A 19,029-nucleotide genomic window follows, 5' to 3' on the forward strand; every position below is an offset into this window, starting at 1 on the left:
ATGTTATTTCCCGTTTCAGGAAGAAGTTTTGTTCTTCCTCTGTAAAAATCAAGCTTTAATTTCTAGTGGGAGTTAACTATACTGCTTGTAGCTGTGTTCCTGGGGGAAAGAAGAAATTGTGCTTAGAATCTTTAAGCGCAAATTTCCCATTTCTCCTAAGGTACAGAACATCTGTTCTTCTAACCAGAATTTCTTTTGCCCTTTTTGAAGTAACATTTCACACTTTTGTGCAGAAGAAACTGACCATCCATCATGCAGTTTATTGCAAGTGCATTTCATCTTTATAGTTTTCCAAAAAGAAAAGTCCTTTTGTGAATGTTGTCCACTCCTTGGTAATAACTGAGCAGTTTGTGTTGATGTTCTCGGCAAGCAGATTCTTTTATCTCCCCATTATTTTAAAACCAGTTTATTAACAGAAAATGCAATAAAATGTAACTTGCCATGTTCAGATAGCTGCATATTTAGCAATTAGAAAGTGGCATTTTTCCCCTACTGTCTTAAACAACGTAAGGTGCGTTGCCATAAAAGCATCTTTCAAGTTTAAGATGTTTGAACCAAATGTTTGAAAGCACAAGGACAACGATTAAAGGGAACTATAGGTAAGTGTCATTACTTTGTGTTCAGAGTTAGGATATCCCAACTGAAAGCAAAATGGTTTAAGCAAGCAGAGAAACTTCTGAAAGTTGTTTTCAGGAGGGCAGGAGATGTGCGTATGCTTTTAATTCCAACTTCTAAAAATGTTTGGAAACTGCGGACATGTGCTTGAGAGGTTAGACGTGCATGATGCTCTGTGGTGTTACAGGAAAAAAATTAATCCAGTTATGCGAAATAAAAAGAGGTAGGTACCTTAAGTGAAGTGCTTTGTTGTCACCTACCTTCTCTGCAGTACAGATACCAGCTTGTCACAGAGGTTGAGACCTTTGTAGTGCATTCTTCCAGAGTACAAATCTGTCTCTCTTCTGCCTTTAATGCAATAGCTGTGAAATATCTGTATTAGGTAAAATAGAGGTTAAGGCACCTTAAGGGCACTGAATTCTTATCTCTTTTTACTAGCGGTGGTGTCAACATGCACTAAAATGCGATGACCTACTCTCCTCTTTGATAAAAGGAAAATGACCTGTCTACTGTGGTTGGTGATAGAGTTGCCCGAGGCAGATCATATTGTCACCTTCTTTAGTATTGGTGTGTAGGAAAAAAAAAAAAAAAAAAAAGGCCAGGATATTTCTGTTTACCATAGAAGTATTTGACATTTCTAGCTACTGATAAAATATACTCAGGGGTAGAAAGAAGGAACTGTTTCATGCCGCTAAACAAGGCTATGAAGAAATGTGGAGATTTCTTATTGTGTAAGCTGTTGGTATCGCAGGACATGTGATACGTATCAAGAGATTCCTTCTGACGACTTCAGACACTCAAGGTTCAAGTTCGACATTTAACCCTGCTTTCTGCTTGTCTGTGGCCTTTTTGTACATACACAAAAAAAGCTGACATATTTTGAGTCGTATCTTGAAGTTCTGATGCACCTGTTACGGTGCAACATGCGGGATTTAATCATGCACGGAGGTAATACAAGCACTTCAGTTGTTTTGTGGAAATAAGTGGTCTCCGGTCAAAGACCAAGGACTCTGCAGCATTCCATAACGTTTATAGTTTTGTAACAATTCATTTAGCAGTAACAGAACAGGCACTCAACGTAACCGTGAGTGATGAGATGTATAATAATTTAGTTGATTTAAACTGCAGACCTGGAACACGTCAAAGCATTCAATGTCCTTTGAGCTATAAGTAATAGATCTGTGGCATTCTGTAAATCAAATGAAGGTGGTCTTCATGCTAATCAGGAACTGGATTTAAGAATGAAGGAAAGACTTCTGTTATGAGTTTTATTGATGTTTAAAATGGAGTGTGTTTCAGCAGCGGTCCGTGCTTTACAAGATAGTGATGAAATACCGAAGATCCTTCTCCCATGAGTTTGTTGTGTCATAACTTTCTTTGGTTTGAAAGCTCGGATTTTTTTCTGAAATAATGAAACAGGCTGTATGATTTATTTACAGCATCCTTTTAGATGAGTGCAGTATCTGTTACCATTGCTTTACGAGGAACCTTATGGGCCGTATGCCTGCAGCAGGCACTTCCTTTTGTTACTTACCAACTGAAGTCTGAACATCTGAGAGAATAAATCAGTATTTTAGTACTTTGTTAAAATAATGAAAAGGTGTGAAGTAACCTTTATTTAACTTTGGAAAACTGAAAAATACGTGATCAATGTAAATTCTGGCCTTGTCAATGGCCTAACTTGGTCCTTGCTGACTGGTGTTCAAAAAAAAAAAAAAAATATCTTGTTATAAGAGTGAGACTTCACTGGATAGGAAGCCGACTATCATCAAATTAGTGCTTGTATTACATTGTAATTTTTAAATCAAAATTTTTAAAGACAACTCTTTGTTCGCTTGGGCATCTGTTAGCTCTTGGTTTTGAAAGGTAATGAACAATAATAATTAACGCTTTCAGGGTGGGGGGGAATGGAAGGATTCTTTAATTTGGGATGTTAACATAGCTATAATTAAAAAAAAATCCAACAAGAAGCGTGAGAACATGTGGCCTGCTGGTGTGTAAGCACCTGCTGGGACTTGGTCGTTGAGTCCTTTGAAGAGACACCTGGCTGCGAGTCTGGGCTGCTCTGTCAGAAGAGAGCATGTTCAGCACCTCGGCACTGATTTTTTTTTTTTTTTTGAAAACCTTTGGCATGTGGAATCTACCCTATGACCCTAGCCCTAATTTTCTCTCCTTTCTGATTGACTTTTGGAAATGTTTGAAAATTCCAAACCCTATCTGCACGTGTAAAATTGCAGCCCTTTGCACGCAGAATAAAAACTCAGTGACTTCTTGACAGTGCCAGCAGCGGGATTATTTGCCATGCATAATACATTCAGTCACACTGTGCATATGCAGTGACAAAATGAGCTGAGGGGAATGAAGGATCCCCATGGATGATGCCTGGGCGAGAGCTCTTGTGTCGCTGTCAAGTGTGTTTGCCTCTCCCTAACTCCCTGTAGGGCTTTCTCCTTGGGCTCTCTGCCAAGTGCAGCATCTTCCCCATCTGGCCTGCACCGTGAAGCTGGACCACACCTCACCCGCTTTAGTCTCTGGCTGGTAAGTTCGTGCAGCCCTACCAGGAGGCAGAAAACACAAGATGGATGGCATTGTCCTAGGGCGCCTTTATGTAACAGTCCCTGGTGCTCGCCACACGTTGTCTTTTCCTGCTGAAGTGGCAGTATGTGTAGAAAATCTCACGTGGTGTGCTGACTGCACAAACTCGTACCGTTGGTGAGTGGCTTGGATGCCCAGTCCTAGGGCTTCTGTTGTGATCCCTCTTCAAAACTTGCTGGACTCTTTGTGGCTAATCTTAGCCGTACTCAATTGTGTTTACAGCAGGCCATACACTTTTCTGTGCTTCTGCAGATAATTTCTAGGCATTACTGTACTTGCGGCAGTAAAAATGTTAAGGTATTGGAGGTAATAAAAATTTGAACTAAGACCACTGAAGCTTTCAAACCAGAAAATTACCTCGATCTCTGTTCTGACACAAGCAGTCACTGCTGCAGCCTCTAAAGCAGGATCACATGGTGCCTGTAAATGTTAACAAGAAGCCTTGGAGAACGTGGACTGACAAGGCAGGAGAGCTGTGTGACATGATGCTGGCAAAACTGCCTGTGTCGCATTTGTAGCTACAGACGTGGGAAGGTAGAGTACACTTTGCTAGCTGGAGTGTTGAGGCAGGTATAGCGGTACGATGTCATGCTGCACGTATGCCTCTATCACAGCAAACAACATCTATCTATTTCTCATTAAATTAATAAATCAAGTAGGTTTTTTGCAGCTGTTTTAGGCACAAACTGGCAGGGATAAAATATAATGGGAATTCTGGCTGGTTTCCAGAGTTTATCAGTGATGAAAAATTGCAGATTAGTCTGTTTCTATAATCAGAACATTTCCACAATGGATATATTGTTACAGTTGTCGTTCTAGTTCTGATTATTACTCACGATGTCTATTGCAATTTTCTCATTATTATTGTTATTGAATTCCCTGTGTAATAGATGGAATTACTTTGTCCACCATTTATTTTATGAATAGCCTACAGAAACATCAGTGTTAATAATATTATCCACTTAATGTACACAACAGTTTATAATATGGATAGATGAATAATGCATTGCACTGTTTAAATTTTGTTGGAATGAGATAAATAGATGCAGAGCATTTTTGTTGGTAAATGCACTGTTAACCTGATGGATTTTAAAAATGCAGCCAGCCTGTTCTAAGTGATTGCAACTACTCTTACCTAATATGTGAATAAAATGACGTACACTCAAAGTTCTCTTTTTAAACTAAGAGGAAATTTTCCTTTTTAAAAGGAAGTGAGAGCACCTGCTGGTTTTGCTTATTAAAGGTGCATTCCGCTAATCAAGCGAACTAGATGGGAGAGCTTCGGCAGTTTGGTTTCTTTGCTCAGTACTATGTGTGGTACGTATTAAACGTGGCTAAACTCAACTTACCGGCTTGGTAAATATGACATACAGCCCTGCTTACATAGGGGAGATAGCCTGGAGAGGAAGCAAAGTAAGGCCTTGCCCAGTGTACCTTCCCTTCTTCATTTAGCAATTCTGAATATTTCTTCTGTCTCATTTTTCCCTTTACAGATATACAAACTTGAGGAGCCTGAACAGCAGTATTATTTTTTCACAGTCAACTGTTTTTGATTTATTTTTTTTTATCCCCTGTTAGTTCGTGGTATTAGGATTATGTACTTCGAGGTTAAAGAGACTGGTCTGCCCCTCTAAAGCAGCAACTGAAGATTTCTATTAAAAAAAAAAAAAAAAGTACAATTCTGTCTTCTGCTTAGGTTTATCTTGTTGCCAACGTTAGTAGAGGGGAATGGTAAACAAGCAGCTTTGGGGTTCCTGTTTTATACAGCCTGATTTATCATCTCCAGTCAGATTCAACTTTTCTTTTTCTGAGAAGAAAAACTAATTGTGTCATTGAAACCTAAGTTATTTTTGATTCTTGTGAATCTCTAGCACCAGAAGGTAGGCATTAATCAAATTTTGGGTGAGTAGAAATGACTCTAGGCAGTCAGCTTCCTAGCCCTCCTTGTTCTGTTTTTCTGTTTGTTTTTTAGCTTAGATTAGCGTAGAAAAGCTTGGTTTTGTAAGCCAAAGAAGAAAATACTTCATTTTCTAGTGTCTGATTCTTCTTGTTGTATGAAGGAGAAGCTCCTTAGCCTGTTTTAGGTAGGTCTTCTCTGGTGTGAAAGACACAGTTTTTGATAATGTCATTGCCTTACATATAGTAAGGCTGTGTCCTGGTTTCCTGGAAGTGCATTGGACTATTATCTCACTACATAGTAGAACCACAATTTATAAACACAATTTTTTCCATTTTTCCCCCATAACGCATGGGTGCATAAACAGAAAATTTCTGATGAGCATTATGTGTAAATTGCACTGTTTGAGTCAGAAAGTGGAGATAAAGCTTTTGACGTTGGTGTTGAAGTATATTTAAGAAATGCAGTTGTGGTAAATTCTTTGCTAGATTAAGACAAGTTTGATAGAGGCAATAGGTATTAGATCAGCTTGTAAGGCTATAGGAAGTACACTAGGATGTAGAAGGGCTTAGGTACTCAAGATCTAGTCTGCCTTTGCCCAAGGATTCTAGGTGATCTTACAGAACACAGACCCACAACTATCACATCGTGCTGCTATGTGGCCGTGGTGGTTGGATCCAATGTATTTTGGGTTAGTTTGCTCCCCACACCCCTCTGCCACCTCCCCCCCAGCACGTAGGTCTTGAGAGAAGCTGTGCCACGCAGACCACTCAGTCATTGTTGCTCCAGTAGCACAGTCCTCCTATTGCTTAACTGTGTAGGTTGCAAAAGAACTGAGCTGTTTGGCATATTCAGTCTTGAATTTTCTGTGCATTTTTAATGATACTTCATAACTGTGCAGTTGGATCGTTTAACTGAGTGTGTGCAGCAAAATGTACTCATACCTCTTGTGGCAAGTTGTGTATGTCTTCACAGTTGTGTATTCTCAAATTTCTTTGAAGTACTAATACTTTGTACATTCTGAGTTAGCGGAGGAATTCATAATGAGCAGTTATTGACTGATCAGGCTGCAGAGAGCTATCTGGTATTTTGCTTCTAGGCCCCCAAAGTACCTGATGTTTCAATGAAAGGTAAAATGTGTGCACCGCGTACAACTGGCTGGAAGCAAAGCATATGCATAATATTGTTGTTCAGTTTCTTAAGATGATGGCACCTATTCCTTGTTTGGGACCACCTGTAATTCTGTGCAAAGTAGAGTTCGTTTCCTTCCAACTTCAATGTGACCATTTTCCCATACATACTGAGAGCCTTGGGAAGTTATGTAACAGTATTTTAAAAAAGCAAAAAACAAAAGCCAACGGCAATAGCACAGAAGTGATATTTTAGCAGAACAATTTTGGAATCTTCAGTGGTTTTCAGTTACTCCATCAGTTCTTTTTGCAGATTCTTTTTTTTGCTTACTACAGAAAAATTACATCAAATGCAGGATAACAGAACACTGTCAAATGAAGAAGGTTTTATATGGACAGCGTTAGACAGGAGCAGGAAGATCCAGTGCACTAATAGGCACGCTCACATGAGCTACCTAGTCCATTGACAGTTTCTTCCTTTGTTCTCTCTCTCGACCCACTTTCTGCCAGTGATTTGTGACATATTTTGCAAGAGATCAAATAAGCCCTTGACACCTGATTGCAATGTAGTGCTTGTTTACAGTTGCATTTTTGAAGGACCTCTAGACAAGATGGAAGGTTTAACTTAAAGTAATTAAATTTGCATCTGCTCTGTGACAGGGATTTTCTTATGTATGCATCCTGTTGAGCAACTTTTACCGTAATTGGCCATGAAGTACTAAAAGAAAGATGCAGGTAGACAAAATCATTGTTGCCTACTACTAAAATCTGTCATTGTATTTCATAAGGACTGGCTTGTAACTGGGTTTGCACCAGGTTCTTTGAAATACAGGAATTCCTGTGCTTTTGGGGAGGGGGAAGGGAGAGATTTCCAAAGCCTTGAACCCTTGCATGGACCTCTTGGAACTACCTCAGTGAGGCTAGATTTCTAACATGCTTGTAGTGAACATCAACCTCATTTGGCATTACTTCTGCTTTCTTAAACATTTGCTAGTATTTGTTTTGCAGTTACCTGCCTTTTTTTGGCATGCCCACTTTTGTCCTTGGGCAGATTGCTCAGCTGTTCAATAGCTAGGTAGCAAGACACTGAAGCAATTTTCTTTGCTTTCATCATCTTGATTTTCTGATCATTAGAAGTAGATCTGATGTGAGGTGATTTAGCTGTGCTGAAGGATCTGGCACTGTACTCCCTTAGGTTGGCTCTAAATTGAACCAGATGTTAGTGCTCCTCCTTACATCTGCAAAGGTCCCTATTATACAGCGGGCTGGGTTTGCTTATACACTAGTTTAGGGGCAGAGATATTTGAAATTATTCATGGGAGAGCTTCCTATTATTTTTTATAAAAGTTTTGAAAGAATTTTGGGGGAAGATAGAGGATTAGAGAGATGAGCCTCAGGAAAGCTAATTGATTTCATCACATTCAAACAGGGAGTTGGAACTGAATAATTCTTCTGACTCCAGGTCCTGTACCTATATACAGTAGGTTATACTTAAAGAAGTTAATAATAGTAGCAATGACAAAACAAACAAAATTAGGAAATCTTGGCTATCACTACAAAAATACAGTAAGTGTTTTTGATTCCATTTTTCCTTTCCTCAGCCATTTGTTACCTTACCAGTAAGATAAATGTGTGGTTGTTTTTTTCGGAGATGCCAGTAGAAATTCAGGAATGGGCCGTGGTAAGTATTGGTTATAACTTGAAATGTGTACTTTGCTTGTTAGTTGATGAATAGATTAAAAGCGCCAACTGCTGAAGTTTTGGTTAGCGTCCCACAGTTCTCATCCTACAGTAGCTGTTTGTGGCGTGCAGCGAAACACGAGTCTCTTCTAGCTACTAGGCAAAAGGTCTTGCCCAGATGTATGTAAAATGCTGATGTGCTCAAGTGTGGAATAGGATTTTTGTTCATGCCACACAACCCAAAATTTCTGCTTTTCTGCTGCCTTCCTTGTTATCACTTAGCCGTTTAGTTCAGAAGAATAAGCACTAGGTTGCTGTTAGTGGGCAGAGCTTTCAGACAGCATTTAACTTCATTTTATTCTAGAGCCATCTGTCCATGGCTTATGCACAACAGGATGAACGTTTAAGCAAGCATTTTGTTTGGGCAGATACGGCTTTTTGCATATGCAGTTCAGTGCAAACTTGTTAGGAGCCTGACGGCTGGCAGCGAGCTCTCCCAACCTGTAATTTCCAAGTAACTGTACATTCTCCAGCCAGTACTTTCAGCTGCCACTGAGTTACCAAGTGTAATTTCTTTCTGGGGCTGCCCTGTAGCAGTGTGATTCCCAGGGTTCTCCTGTTTGTTGTCAACGTGAGAATCTTTTAATGTATTAAAGGTCCGTGCTAACTCTGTATTTCAGGAAGCAACCAAGACGTGCTAGCTAGATTAAACTAAGTGAAGCCTGCTTCTTACATAGTTTTAAGTGCAAACCCTGATTTGAAAGGTAAATGAAGATGGACTTGATGAAAAGCATTCTCTGTTCACATTTTAAAAACAAAAAAGCTGTTTTGTAGTTCCTCTGCATTTGCCACAGTTACTTTTTATGTACTCTTCATGGCATGTTATGGTCACGTGCAGCTGGACCAGGTGACGACGCAACGTAAGGTGCAGGGGATACTGCTGAGATTTCTCCTGTCAGTGGGATGTGAAGTAACGTGCCATGATGGTCGCTTAAAACCATTTGAAGTGGTTTTATGAGGTCCAAGAATTATTTGTGTCTTGCATGACCTGTCCTTATTGCTGCTTTTGAGTACAACATAGGTTAGAAGAAGTAATTATTTTCAGCCCACTGACTACAAGCGAGATTAATAGCTTCTGAAAGGGCTGTAATGAAAGGCTGACCCAACTGGCTTTTGTATTACTCCTTGTTTATCCTACTCTCATCTCTATCACCTTTGGGCTACAACAAAATGTAATTTATGTTAGCAGTGCTTCATAGCAGGTGAAAGGTCATATTTTTAATGAGGGTAGCCCTGATTGGGATTCAGGTTTAGAAATGTTGTGTGCTGGAGTACAGTCAACCAAGTCCATGTAAACAATGTGATTGCAGAAAGGGGCAAGCAAACCTGTTATTGGACAGTAAATAAGACCTCTTCGTTTACACTAGGCGAGTGAAGTTCAATTAGCAGAAGTTAAACAACTAGGAAAGGGACTTGGCCATCACAGCGCGGGTAGGAGTCGGCTCTAATAAACCTTTTTAGGCTCAGTGAAGCATTGGCCTCTTTGTACTGGAAAAAAACAACACATTTTTCAATCACTTTTCTTTTGCACTTTGCAGCTTGCTTAAAAAACAAACAAACACAACTATATTTGTAAAGTATATGACATACAGTATCTTTGGTTTATGCAGGGCAGAAATGCAATGCCAGCCCGTGCCTGACTCAGGGACAGAAGCACTGTGCCCGTCTGAGCCCAGCCCTGCTGGGGAAGGGTGACCCTGTTTCTCTGCGTGGAGTTCTCCCTGCGGAAGGAGAGGTTGTGTTACGTTTGAGTACACCTGGGGATGGAGCGCTGCTGTTTGTTGGTAGTGTATTTGCTTCAGTAAAACAGCCTGGGAGTGTTACTCTTTAGTGATAGAGAATGCTGCTGGGTTTATTTGGTGAATTAGGTTAATACTGGGACTCCTTGTTACTTACAGCCATTTCTAACAGAGCATCCTCGTAGAAGCCAAATTTTTTGAAGTTGGTTATAACTGAGAAAATTGTCGAAACAAGTACAGCAGGTGCAGGGGGAAGCTTTGGGGGGTAAGAGAAGAAGCGAGAGGTTTCAACAAAAGCTGATTTGGAAGAAGTTCTTGGATTTAGGTTTTCAGCATTACAAACCCTGTGTGACTGCAGCATCCCAGGGAAGCTCGCTCTTGTCTTTCATTTGTGCGTGTCTTGCAAGTGACAAACTGCTTCGGTTATGTTCTGGAAAGGAATGGGAAACATTGCAGTGATTTTGAATTTCCTTATTGTGCGAGGAGACAACTTCTAACCTGGGTTTAGTTCAAAGTATGCATAGAGAGGAATGGCAGCATGCACCCCTTTAGGTATTTACTGCCAAATTACCTTTCATAGAGACAAAGTTATGAAAAACCTCAGCTTTTGTATGTTCTTTTTATGATTCAAAAAGTTCTGTGTTAGAACAGAAAGTAATTCTTTGCCACATCACAGCAGAGTGATGGATGGCAAGTGCAGACAATGTAACAGTAACTGCTGTGTGCCAAACCACAAGGGCTACAGGATTCATCTGGCGTGGGATTTCCTTAGCGAAGTTTGAGGGGGCAGCAGTTTAGACTCCACAAGCACTGCAAGACTTTGGAGAGTTGTGCTGATGCTTTTTCTCCTGATTTTGCACCATGCATCATGTTGCATCATTAGATATTGGGCCGTGCCCCTGTATGACACCAACTTTTTCCTTCCCAGGTAAATGCGAAGCAACATGCTGAACCCTTCTTCTAGGAGTTTGCATGTGGCCCACCAGCCCCTCTCTCTGCAGCGGTGCTCGGCTGCCAGCAGGCAGGGGCAGCCTTCCTGCTCCTGCTGCCTGCGTGCACGCAACAGAATCACACAGGTGCCTTAAAGCAACATAATGTTGGGACTCCCCTCCTTTTCTTCAGTGTCACTAGGTCTTGAACTATTAATGCAAGTCTTCAAAATGACTCTTTTAAATTTACACTTGTTTTACATTATTTTATAATTAAGTTGTAGAGTTTAAAGAGAAGAAAGGAATGGAAGTTTTTCAAGTGATTAAATATTAATTTTATTCACATTTAACCCTAATTTACATTAAGGATGTTAACTGAAAGGCAGATCTTTTGAATTCAACATTTTCGTTTCTTTCTAGCCTCTCTGATGAATAGCTGGATCTTGTCATATGTTCATAAAGGGTGGTAGTCCACTGGGAAAGAAGGAATAATTGTGCTGTCTTGCACTCTATGACGGTCTGTTTGTGGTGCTTACTGTTTCTTAAGTTTGGAAAAAAAAAAAAAAAAAAAGCTAATGATTCCCTTTTGCCTAAACAAAATAAAGATTTGAAACAAAAATGGTTCGGACCCTTTAAGCACTGCCCTATGTCTCATATAGCTAATTGTTTTCCTTTTATTTCAGAACATTCTCCTTGAAAGATCATGACAGCAACACATTCAAAATATCTTCTTAAAGGTTTTTTAACCTCTCCTTGCTTAGTTGTTCCTGCTTAAGTCTTCCAAGCAAACCAATCAACCTCAGGTACCTTGAACACCTGCATTGCCCTCACTTGATGTCTTGTACATGGCTGAAAGACTGGATTATGATATAATTGTTGGGTTTCTATATTTTGCATCCCGATTGTACCATTACGTACAAAGTAAGAGACTGATTTCAAGAGATCTGTTAATCCTAGGTAAGCCTCTTGGGAAATCTGGCCATTTGCCTTAATTCCTTAGCAGGACTTCAGTGTTTTAGAAGTCTGAATTCTAACGTGTTTTATTGGAAGGTGTATTGAGAGATAATGTTGATAGAAAAGTTATGTATATTAGCTTTTTTAGATCTGTTACATACAGTGCTATGAATTTAGTTAAACAGAAAAATGTTGTGATGCATGCAACTGCAAATGGGTAAAACTCACCTCTGTTTTTTAATTTTGTTTTAGAGAATTACGTTAATTAAAATATATCCAGTATGCTCTAACTTCTATCAAGTTGTATTTTTTGCTTGGGAGTTCTGCTGATATAAAATTTGTTTCTGTAATCTAGATTGGCTCCAGTACCCTCAGTACAAGTCCACTCTTTGTTATTGTATAAAGCATTACAGCCTGTTCCCTGAATTCAGTGTGTGCACGTGCATGAATAAAATACTTGTGAACAACATCCAATGTTTTTGCTTTTAAAATCACGTTTTTATTAGGGTTGCTTTGATAATTTTGCACTCTCTACAATCAGGCTTTTTTGCAAATGATGCAGACCTTTGTGCAGTGTTTAATGAATTATTGAACTTCGAAGAACCCTTGCGAAGTAGGGCCTGCATGTGACTGAGCCGTAGACATGAAAAAATGCTATCCTCCAGCGTGTCTAGCGGACAGTAATAGATGCTTGATCAGACAATATGAGCACAGAGTGACTGATGGCAATAGCATTAAATATTTACATATAGCAAAAGCATCTTGGCAGCAGAAAAGAGATGGTCTCTGCAGTAAGGTGAATAAAACCCAGTGCAGTATAAGTAGCCTTTTTCTATGACAACTGTCTTAGAGAAAAATACTGGTGGTCATTAACAGATACATATTACCGAAGTAATTATTTGGGAGTCACAATTGTATTTCAGTCTAGTTATGTTATATGACACTTCAGAAGCCTGCGAATAATACTTGTCGTATAGGACAATTGTCAAGACTTTATCAGTATAATTATTATTTTGGATATTGCCCCATACCTGCTGTAATATAAAGATGATTACAGGTTGAAGAATAAGAATTGGTAACGGCAGAGGAATAGTGTTTTACACCAAACAAATATATTTTGGGCATGTATGTTCCTAGAGCTCAGAACCCCTCTGCTTTTCTTGCACTTACCTTAGTTTGACATTGGTGTTCCTAACACAGCTGTCTTGTGAATCTGCTGTTGGTGTCCAATAGACAGCTGTACTCTGGCTGTGCTCAAAAGAATTCCTGAGAACAAGAAGCAATGTCCTTCCCCCTCCTTCCCTCTACTCTGCTGAGCAGTTTGTTGGGAGTAAATCCATTTTATTGATGTCCAGAGTCCTTGAAGTGCATTGTACTTGTTTACGTGCCCTTTTTGGGAACCTGCAAACTACAGCTGTACAACAGTTGGTATTGCTTGCACTGTGTGTTGCACAACAAGTCATGCGTGATTTTTTTCACATGATTTTGAAAGAAAAGTACTGTATCAGAAACATTGGATAACAAGTTATTTTTTGTACTCAAGCAAGAGCAGATGAGTTGTGTTGGAGGTTCTTACACAATTTAATGAATTCCAAATCACTATTGCTTACAGGGAAACAAATAAAACAAAGGTGACAGGAAATTGATTTTTTTAAAATACTCTGTGATGCTTGTATTATTATGATGAACCTGTTTACAGTTAATGATCTGTTCTGTTGTAATGAAAACAAATTAAAATTGAAAATGAAGTGAAAAGGAGCAACATCAAGCGACTTTTTAATATAGTAATTTATTTGTGGTAGCAAATACAGTTTTAAGTGATAACAGTTTGTTTTTTTAATGGCTTTGCGTAAACAGAATTCCTTGGAAATGTGTACTAGGAGCTGTTTTACTTTTTTACTCAGAGCTGTTCCTCGGCTTACTGGTTTCATTGGAGAAATGCAGTTCATTCCTTAGCACATGGCTAGCCATGCTGAAGTCATCCATGTTTGTAAGAAATAAGCATCCCTTGGAATATGGAAGATGATGAACGTGAAACGTCCAAGGCATATGACAAGTTAAGCATTGGTCAGTGAAGCCTTTCTAGAGGTGTAAAGGAAAATACATTTATGGTAAGAACCCTGTTTCTGGAGACATGATTTGAGAAGCCATGAGCAGAATTCTCTTACGTGGAAGGAACAAGATTATACATATATTTTATTATTTGCTATTTCAAGTAGGGGCAATAATGGTTCTTGTGGTAGCAGTTTAGTCCTAAGGCAGAGATTAAACATCTGAAGTGTATTTGCACTAGAGGCTTCTGAGCTTAGTGTGCAGTCCAATGAGTGAAGCTTCCCCAGGTGGCTTTCAGAAGGTCTGTCAGTCCTGCAGTGCCTGACATCTCCTTACATCACAGCAATTTGTCTAACATTGGAAAAGGTTTAATCCACAGGGCTATGTTGTCTTAGTCTGATCATCAAGGTAGGAATTTTAACTCAAAAATCATGTTGGATTGCACATCTTTTCTGTTATTTTTGATGCACATAGATAAATAAAGATGATTCTTTGTTCATCTTTAGCAGAATAATATAATTTTCAGGGTCCTGACCCTGTAAGAGTCAGGACCTGAGCACATGCACACTTTTCCCTGCTGCTTCAGAAATTTGAGAATATTTAAAGCTATCTGTAAGCATCTTCCTTTTAAAATTTTGTGATAGAGATAAATTTCAATCGGAACTGCCTCTTAGTGTATTCCTGTGTGTTGTCAACGCACTACGGAGGTACAAGATTGTTAGATGAGAGGAGTAAATGTGGTAGCTGAGGCTGTGCTGTTTGATCCTTACCCAACGACAGTGTAGGCGAGGAAAACTCGCAGTGAGTCAAGGGGCTATCATTGATCCCGCTGGGAAGAAAAATGTTCATACATTTACCACAAAACTTTTTTTGGAGGAGGGGAGTAAACTGGGGAGAGACACCTGTGTGGAAAATGGTGTTTACATTGGGTAACGATGCTGGAGGAAATTAGTGGTTGCTTACAAGTGGGGACACTTGGTCAGAGTTGTGCAGCTTGCTTAGGAAGTGAGCAGGGTGTACCAGAACAGACGGGCATTGGCATTCACACCAAATGATTATTTTACTAGGAACAGGAAGCAATGAATGCCAGGTAACATTGTGCACAAATAGCTTAGTTTGGGGTTGTACATTGTGTAATTTGTTTTCCTTGTAAAAGTTGGTCCCATGTTATCCTGGAAGTCATGCAGGTGGAGCACAGAACTGGGCCACTGTCCAATACCATGATTTTCTCCCCTTGCGGTCTCTTCATATCGTGTTTTAGGGAATGTGGTACTGAAGAAAGCAAAAAGTTTCAACTGTTTTTTAGAAAAAGTATTAACGTGAGTTTTGCAATGGTTTACTAGTATGGCTGTATGTGCAACGATGTATTTAGGCTTTGAATCATTGGAAAGTAAGAATTACCATTTCAGGTGGCCTTGATAAACTTTGTTAATCCAAGCTTTCACTTGTTTTTTCTCTAAAATCATGTGAAATAAAAGCTGCACACAGTGCAGGAATGAGTTTTAGTCAGGGATTGTTCTGTATTATTTAAGCATCTCTTTTGCAATCTCTTCTTGATCTAAGTTTGTGGATTTGTAGCTTTTGTTGCTGGTAGACCATTGTGCTGGTATTCAATGTGCATTATTTTATAGTCTGCATAAAATATTTCAGCCTCTTCCTGGCTCTTCCGGGGCCAGGTTGCCCTGCCAAATTTAGTTAGTCTGCATCAGCCTAAGTTCTGCTGTTGTGCTACTCAGCAGAAGCACAACAGGATAATGGAGATGTGAAATAGATGCAGTGGCAGAAGCATACGAAGTGTCAAAATTCAAACAAGGAACGAATGTGCTTAAATGTGTATTTAAGCTGTGAAAAAACTCCAAATAATTTCATTCAAACAGGGAAAAACAGTCTCTCTGAAAAAGCTTAAGTTGATGGAATAAAATCAATTTGATAAAATACCCAGGCTATTGAAACCTTGTGCATAGTACAGGCTTTGGTACACACTGTGTTGTCTGTTTGTGCAAGGCATTTCTTTTTGACTGTAAGAGCAGCTGGTAATCGAAGTGCATATAAACCTTTATCAGCCTTCTGAGTGAGTATTGTAATAGCACAGAAGGTGGAGGAGGTTGTTGCACCATGACCTTCCTTCGCCTCCTCTTCGCAAGGAGCACGGCCGCTCGCTGGTCCTGTAGGCACCAGTGCTTGAGCTGAGTTAGCTCTTGAACTTTTTGTGCTCTATAAATCTTAGGAGACAATAAAGTTAAAGTGCACGTCACTAGGTGGCACTGAAACATCGTCGTATGCCAAGTACAGTCTTGAGCTCTTCATCTCTGCTGCTGGAACTGCCTGGGTTTGTAAGTGTCAGGGAAATTGTTTTATTGTTAAAGGGCAGAGTGTAATATATTCATCTCCATCCAAGGCAGCCATTTAATGCCCTGAAACATGCCCTCTCACAGCTCTGGCCTGTTGACTATGCTTATTTGGTGTAATAATTAGCAGAATTTCTCACTAACAGTGGTACTTACTAACACCTCACATTTTCCTCAGTGTTTTTGTACGTGATGGATCGTGCATTCTGGGAATGAAGTTAAGCGGGTCAGAGCCTAAGCCCTGTACAACACCGCTGTTTTCTGCACAGTACTTTGGAATAGGTATATATTAACTACTTTTTAATTCCCGTGGTGTGTAGTGCAAACAAATTTGAGTCTTTTTTAATAGGCTAATGAAAATTTGTAAGCACAGAATAGTTAACTTGTCAGCTTCCAGAACAAAGAAATTGAATGAGTGGCTGTAGGAATCAGAGTACGCTGTCTCTGAATAACGGCATGTTTAGAAGCCTGATGTAATGCTTTTCCAAGTTCTGTACAGATTCCTGGGATTCTTGTTTTAGAGGAACAAATCTCTTACGCAATTTAGAGGTGATCTCTGTACTGTTGATGACATTCAAACATTCTGCCTGTTATGAAAATAGGGGTAGCAAGCACAAGTTAAATATCTTTCTCACACTTCAGTAGCTGGAAATGAGTCACTATGTTGGAAATTGTTCTGGTGCAAAGGAAAAGAAAAGGTCCTTGAATAAGTGCTGCGGTAGGGATCCCTCTCATATTTCTTTGCAAATGTGGTGGCAAGGACAAATAGAGTTAAAGATTGCCAAAATTACTAGGTAAAGGTATATGGTTTTAGTTCAACTTCGAAGCAAAAATCTAATGAAATCCCTCTATAATGAACTAACTCAAATTACAGTGATTTGGGACATTTATCATATGGAAGCGCAGCTCTGCACTGAGACCATCAAACCATTTCACATAGGGCCTCAAGTTTCCAGCCTGTATTTAAAACAAAACAAAACAAAAAACAAAACAAAACAAAACAAAAAAACCTTTCTCATTTCTAGTTTAGATGGGTTTCCTGCCATATGTAGTGTTAAATATCGACTATCGTCTGCTGGTGTTTGATAGGTTTGAATTTTAAAATCCCCCCTTCCAATAAATATATATAATATTTTTCCTGTGCTGTTCATTCTTTTTTTCACCTTTTAGTTTTAGTTACTGCTGAAGCAATTCTGGTGTAGAAGGGGAAGGAATATGGCATGGTAAGCCAGCAAATAAGAACAGTGGTAGCTCTGGCAGCCTTCTTTTCATCTCAGTTCCGTGCCCTCAGCCTCTGTTATTAATGCATCTGCATTGCTGTCACTCAGCACACATTTGTGTTAAAAGCATGTGTCAAAAAGGTGGCCTAGATTTTTGACTTGCAGGTTCAGAATACCCCCAACCTACAAAACCACTGTACCAAATTACAAAATAATTGATTTAAGTCCTTGTTAGACATTCTGAGGGAAATGAAATTTCTTTTTGTCTTGTATGCTGTAAGGAAGCAACAGAGTTGAGAATGTTAAGGTGTCCGTGATCTTTTCACTTGGACAGAGACTTTCATGCATGCCTTCAAAAATAATTTTGTAAGAGTTTGGAACAAACCTCTCTGTGAAGTTTTACTCTTGTGTTAGGCTTTTTGTGGATTTCTTATGAAGTGTTTTTCTCTCCTCACCATTCCTATTCCTTCAATTCTCCTAGTTCACCTGTGAGCTCTTTGATGTTCTTATATACAATTATGTGCTTTTTAGGAATCCCCTTTTTGGTGCATTTCATTTATTGGGTCACTTTAGAATTGAATCCATGAATATCATAACTGAGTTAATGGAAGATGTTTATTTTCCTATCATCCTGATAACTGCTTTAGTATCTGGTGCAGATCAGTCTTATGCCTTTTTTCTATACTTGTTTGGAGAATAAAATGAAACCATTCTTGAATGCTTTAGTACTTTTTGTAGGAATTGTTTGTTAAATTTGGCAGTTGGCATATGCAGTAGTATAAACTGAGTTTGGCTTTTTTGATTTTCATCAGAAGGGAACAACAAACAGGACAGAGGAGAGCTGAGGGGAAATGTGGTCTGGTCCTTTCTCTTCTAGCCTGTCTTTCTCACTGTCAGATAGACGTATTTGAGAACACACCATGGAGAAAGGGAAGAGATGATTTTTAAAAGACTTGTCACTACTGTGCTCAGTCTCATTCGTTACCTATGGGCAGTGATAGCAGCAGGGCTATCTTGACCTGTAGGCCAGTTAGGAATACAAGCGTACGTGGAGGAGGGCAAGTCAAGTCTCCCTGAACAGATCAGATGTACACAGAAGACTTAAGGAATCAGTTTTGTACGTGACCACAGGAGTTGAATAGCACAATTGGACCTGATCACTGCAAGCAGTGGAAAAAATAATACGAAATGTCTGTATATGCAAGTAATAGAAATGAGGACTAGAAAATGTATTAGTCTTTGCAAGAGTTAGGATTGCTTTTTTTAAAACAGCAGTATTTGGCAGGGGGAGGTGGCGACAGTTCTCAACTCGGCTTGACAAATGTATTAAGCAAAATGTTGATTTGCATTATGAAGTGTACCTTGGTTTGGCACAAAGCAAATGGCTCAGCAGTTGTACTTCTTTCATAGTAGATCAGTGATCTCTTGTCTACTTATTTACCTGCTAGTGCACCCTAAGCTTATTCTTTAAATTATCCAAAGACAGTTTAAGAATAAAATGTGAGTGGAAAAAAAAAACGTGGAATATTGCATTTAACTGTAGTAGATAAACCTTATTTCTACTGTAAACGAACCACGTACTGTGAAATGCAGACCCCGACAGCTCTTCTCAAATTTGCGTGAGCTGTGATGGAGAAGCGAGTTTTTAACCCCAGCTTTAGGACTTCAATGAAATGCATTCTTACAGAAGCAGACCAGTGTCTCCTGATTCACTGACCACAGGTAACTGGCAACATGATGAATCAAACTTTCAGTCAGTGTCTCTGCTGCCTGCTGTTTATTTGGTTAGGCTGTATGTGCAGAAGCTGGG

The 19,029-nt window shown here is 39.4% G+C and overlaps 1 protein-coding gene and 2 long non-coding RNA genes across 6 annotated transcripts in view; 2 read left to right on the forward strand and 1 right to left on the reverse strand.

The window, feature by feature from the left end:
* The window catches only part of FTO (FTO alpha-ketoglutarate dependent dioxygenase), a gene marked incomplete at its 5' end in the record, with an annotated part of 243,767 nt that overhangs the window by 13,178 nt on the left and 211,560 nt on the right, over nt 1-19,029 (forward strand). The window contains one exon of one of the 4 annotated variants that reach the window (XM_082770099.1): nt 9,659-9,712. The exons of 2 other annotated variants lie outside the window; for them this stretch is intronic. Coding sequence is in view for 1 of the 2 variants with exons in the window: in XM_082770098.1 (XP_082626224.1) it covers nt 13,708-13,710 (3 nt within the window). Of the gene's footprint in view, nt 1-9,658; nt 9,713-13,673; nt 13,711-19,029 lie in introns of those variants that run through there. One more of the 4 variants, XM_082770098.1, reaches the window with a different exon arrangement.
* On the reverse strand, nt 6,531-12,886 carry LOC309882734. Its single transcript, XR_014318346.1, has 4 exons — nt 12,770-12,886; nt 10,060-10,146; nt 9,568-9,698; nt 6,531-9,465 (listed from the first exon to the last, which is right to left on the reverse strand). It is a non-coding gene; the product is annotated as an uncharacterized lncRNA (long non-coding RNA).
* On the forward strand, nt 9,642-12,038 carry LOC309882735. The gene is made up of 3 exons (XR_014318347.1): nt 9,642-9,761; nt 10,645-10,792; nt 11,329-12,038. It is a non-coding gene; the product is annotated as an uncharacterized lncRNA (long non-coding RNA).

Source organism: Aythya marila (assembly GCF_965140915.1).
Source record: "Aythya marila genome assembly, chromosome: 12".
Taxonomy (NCBI): Eukaryota; Metazoa; Chordata; class Aves; order Anseriformes; family Anatidae; genus Aythya; species Aythya marila.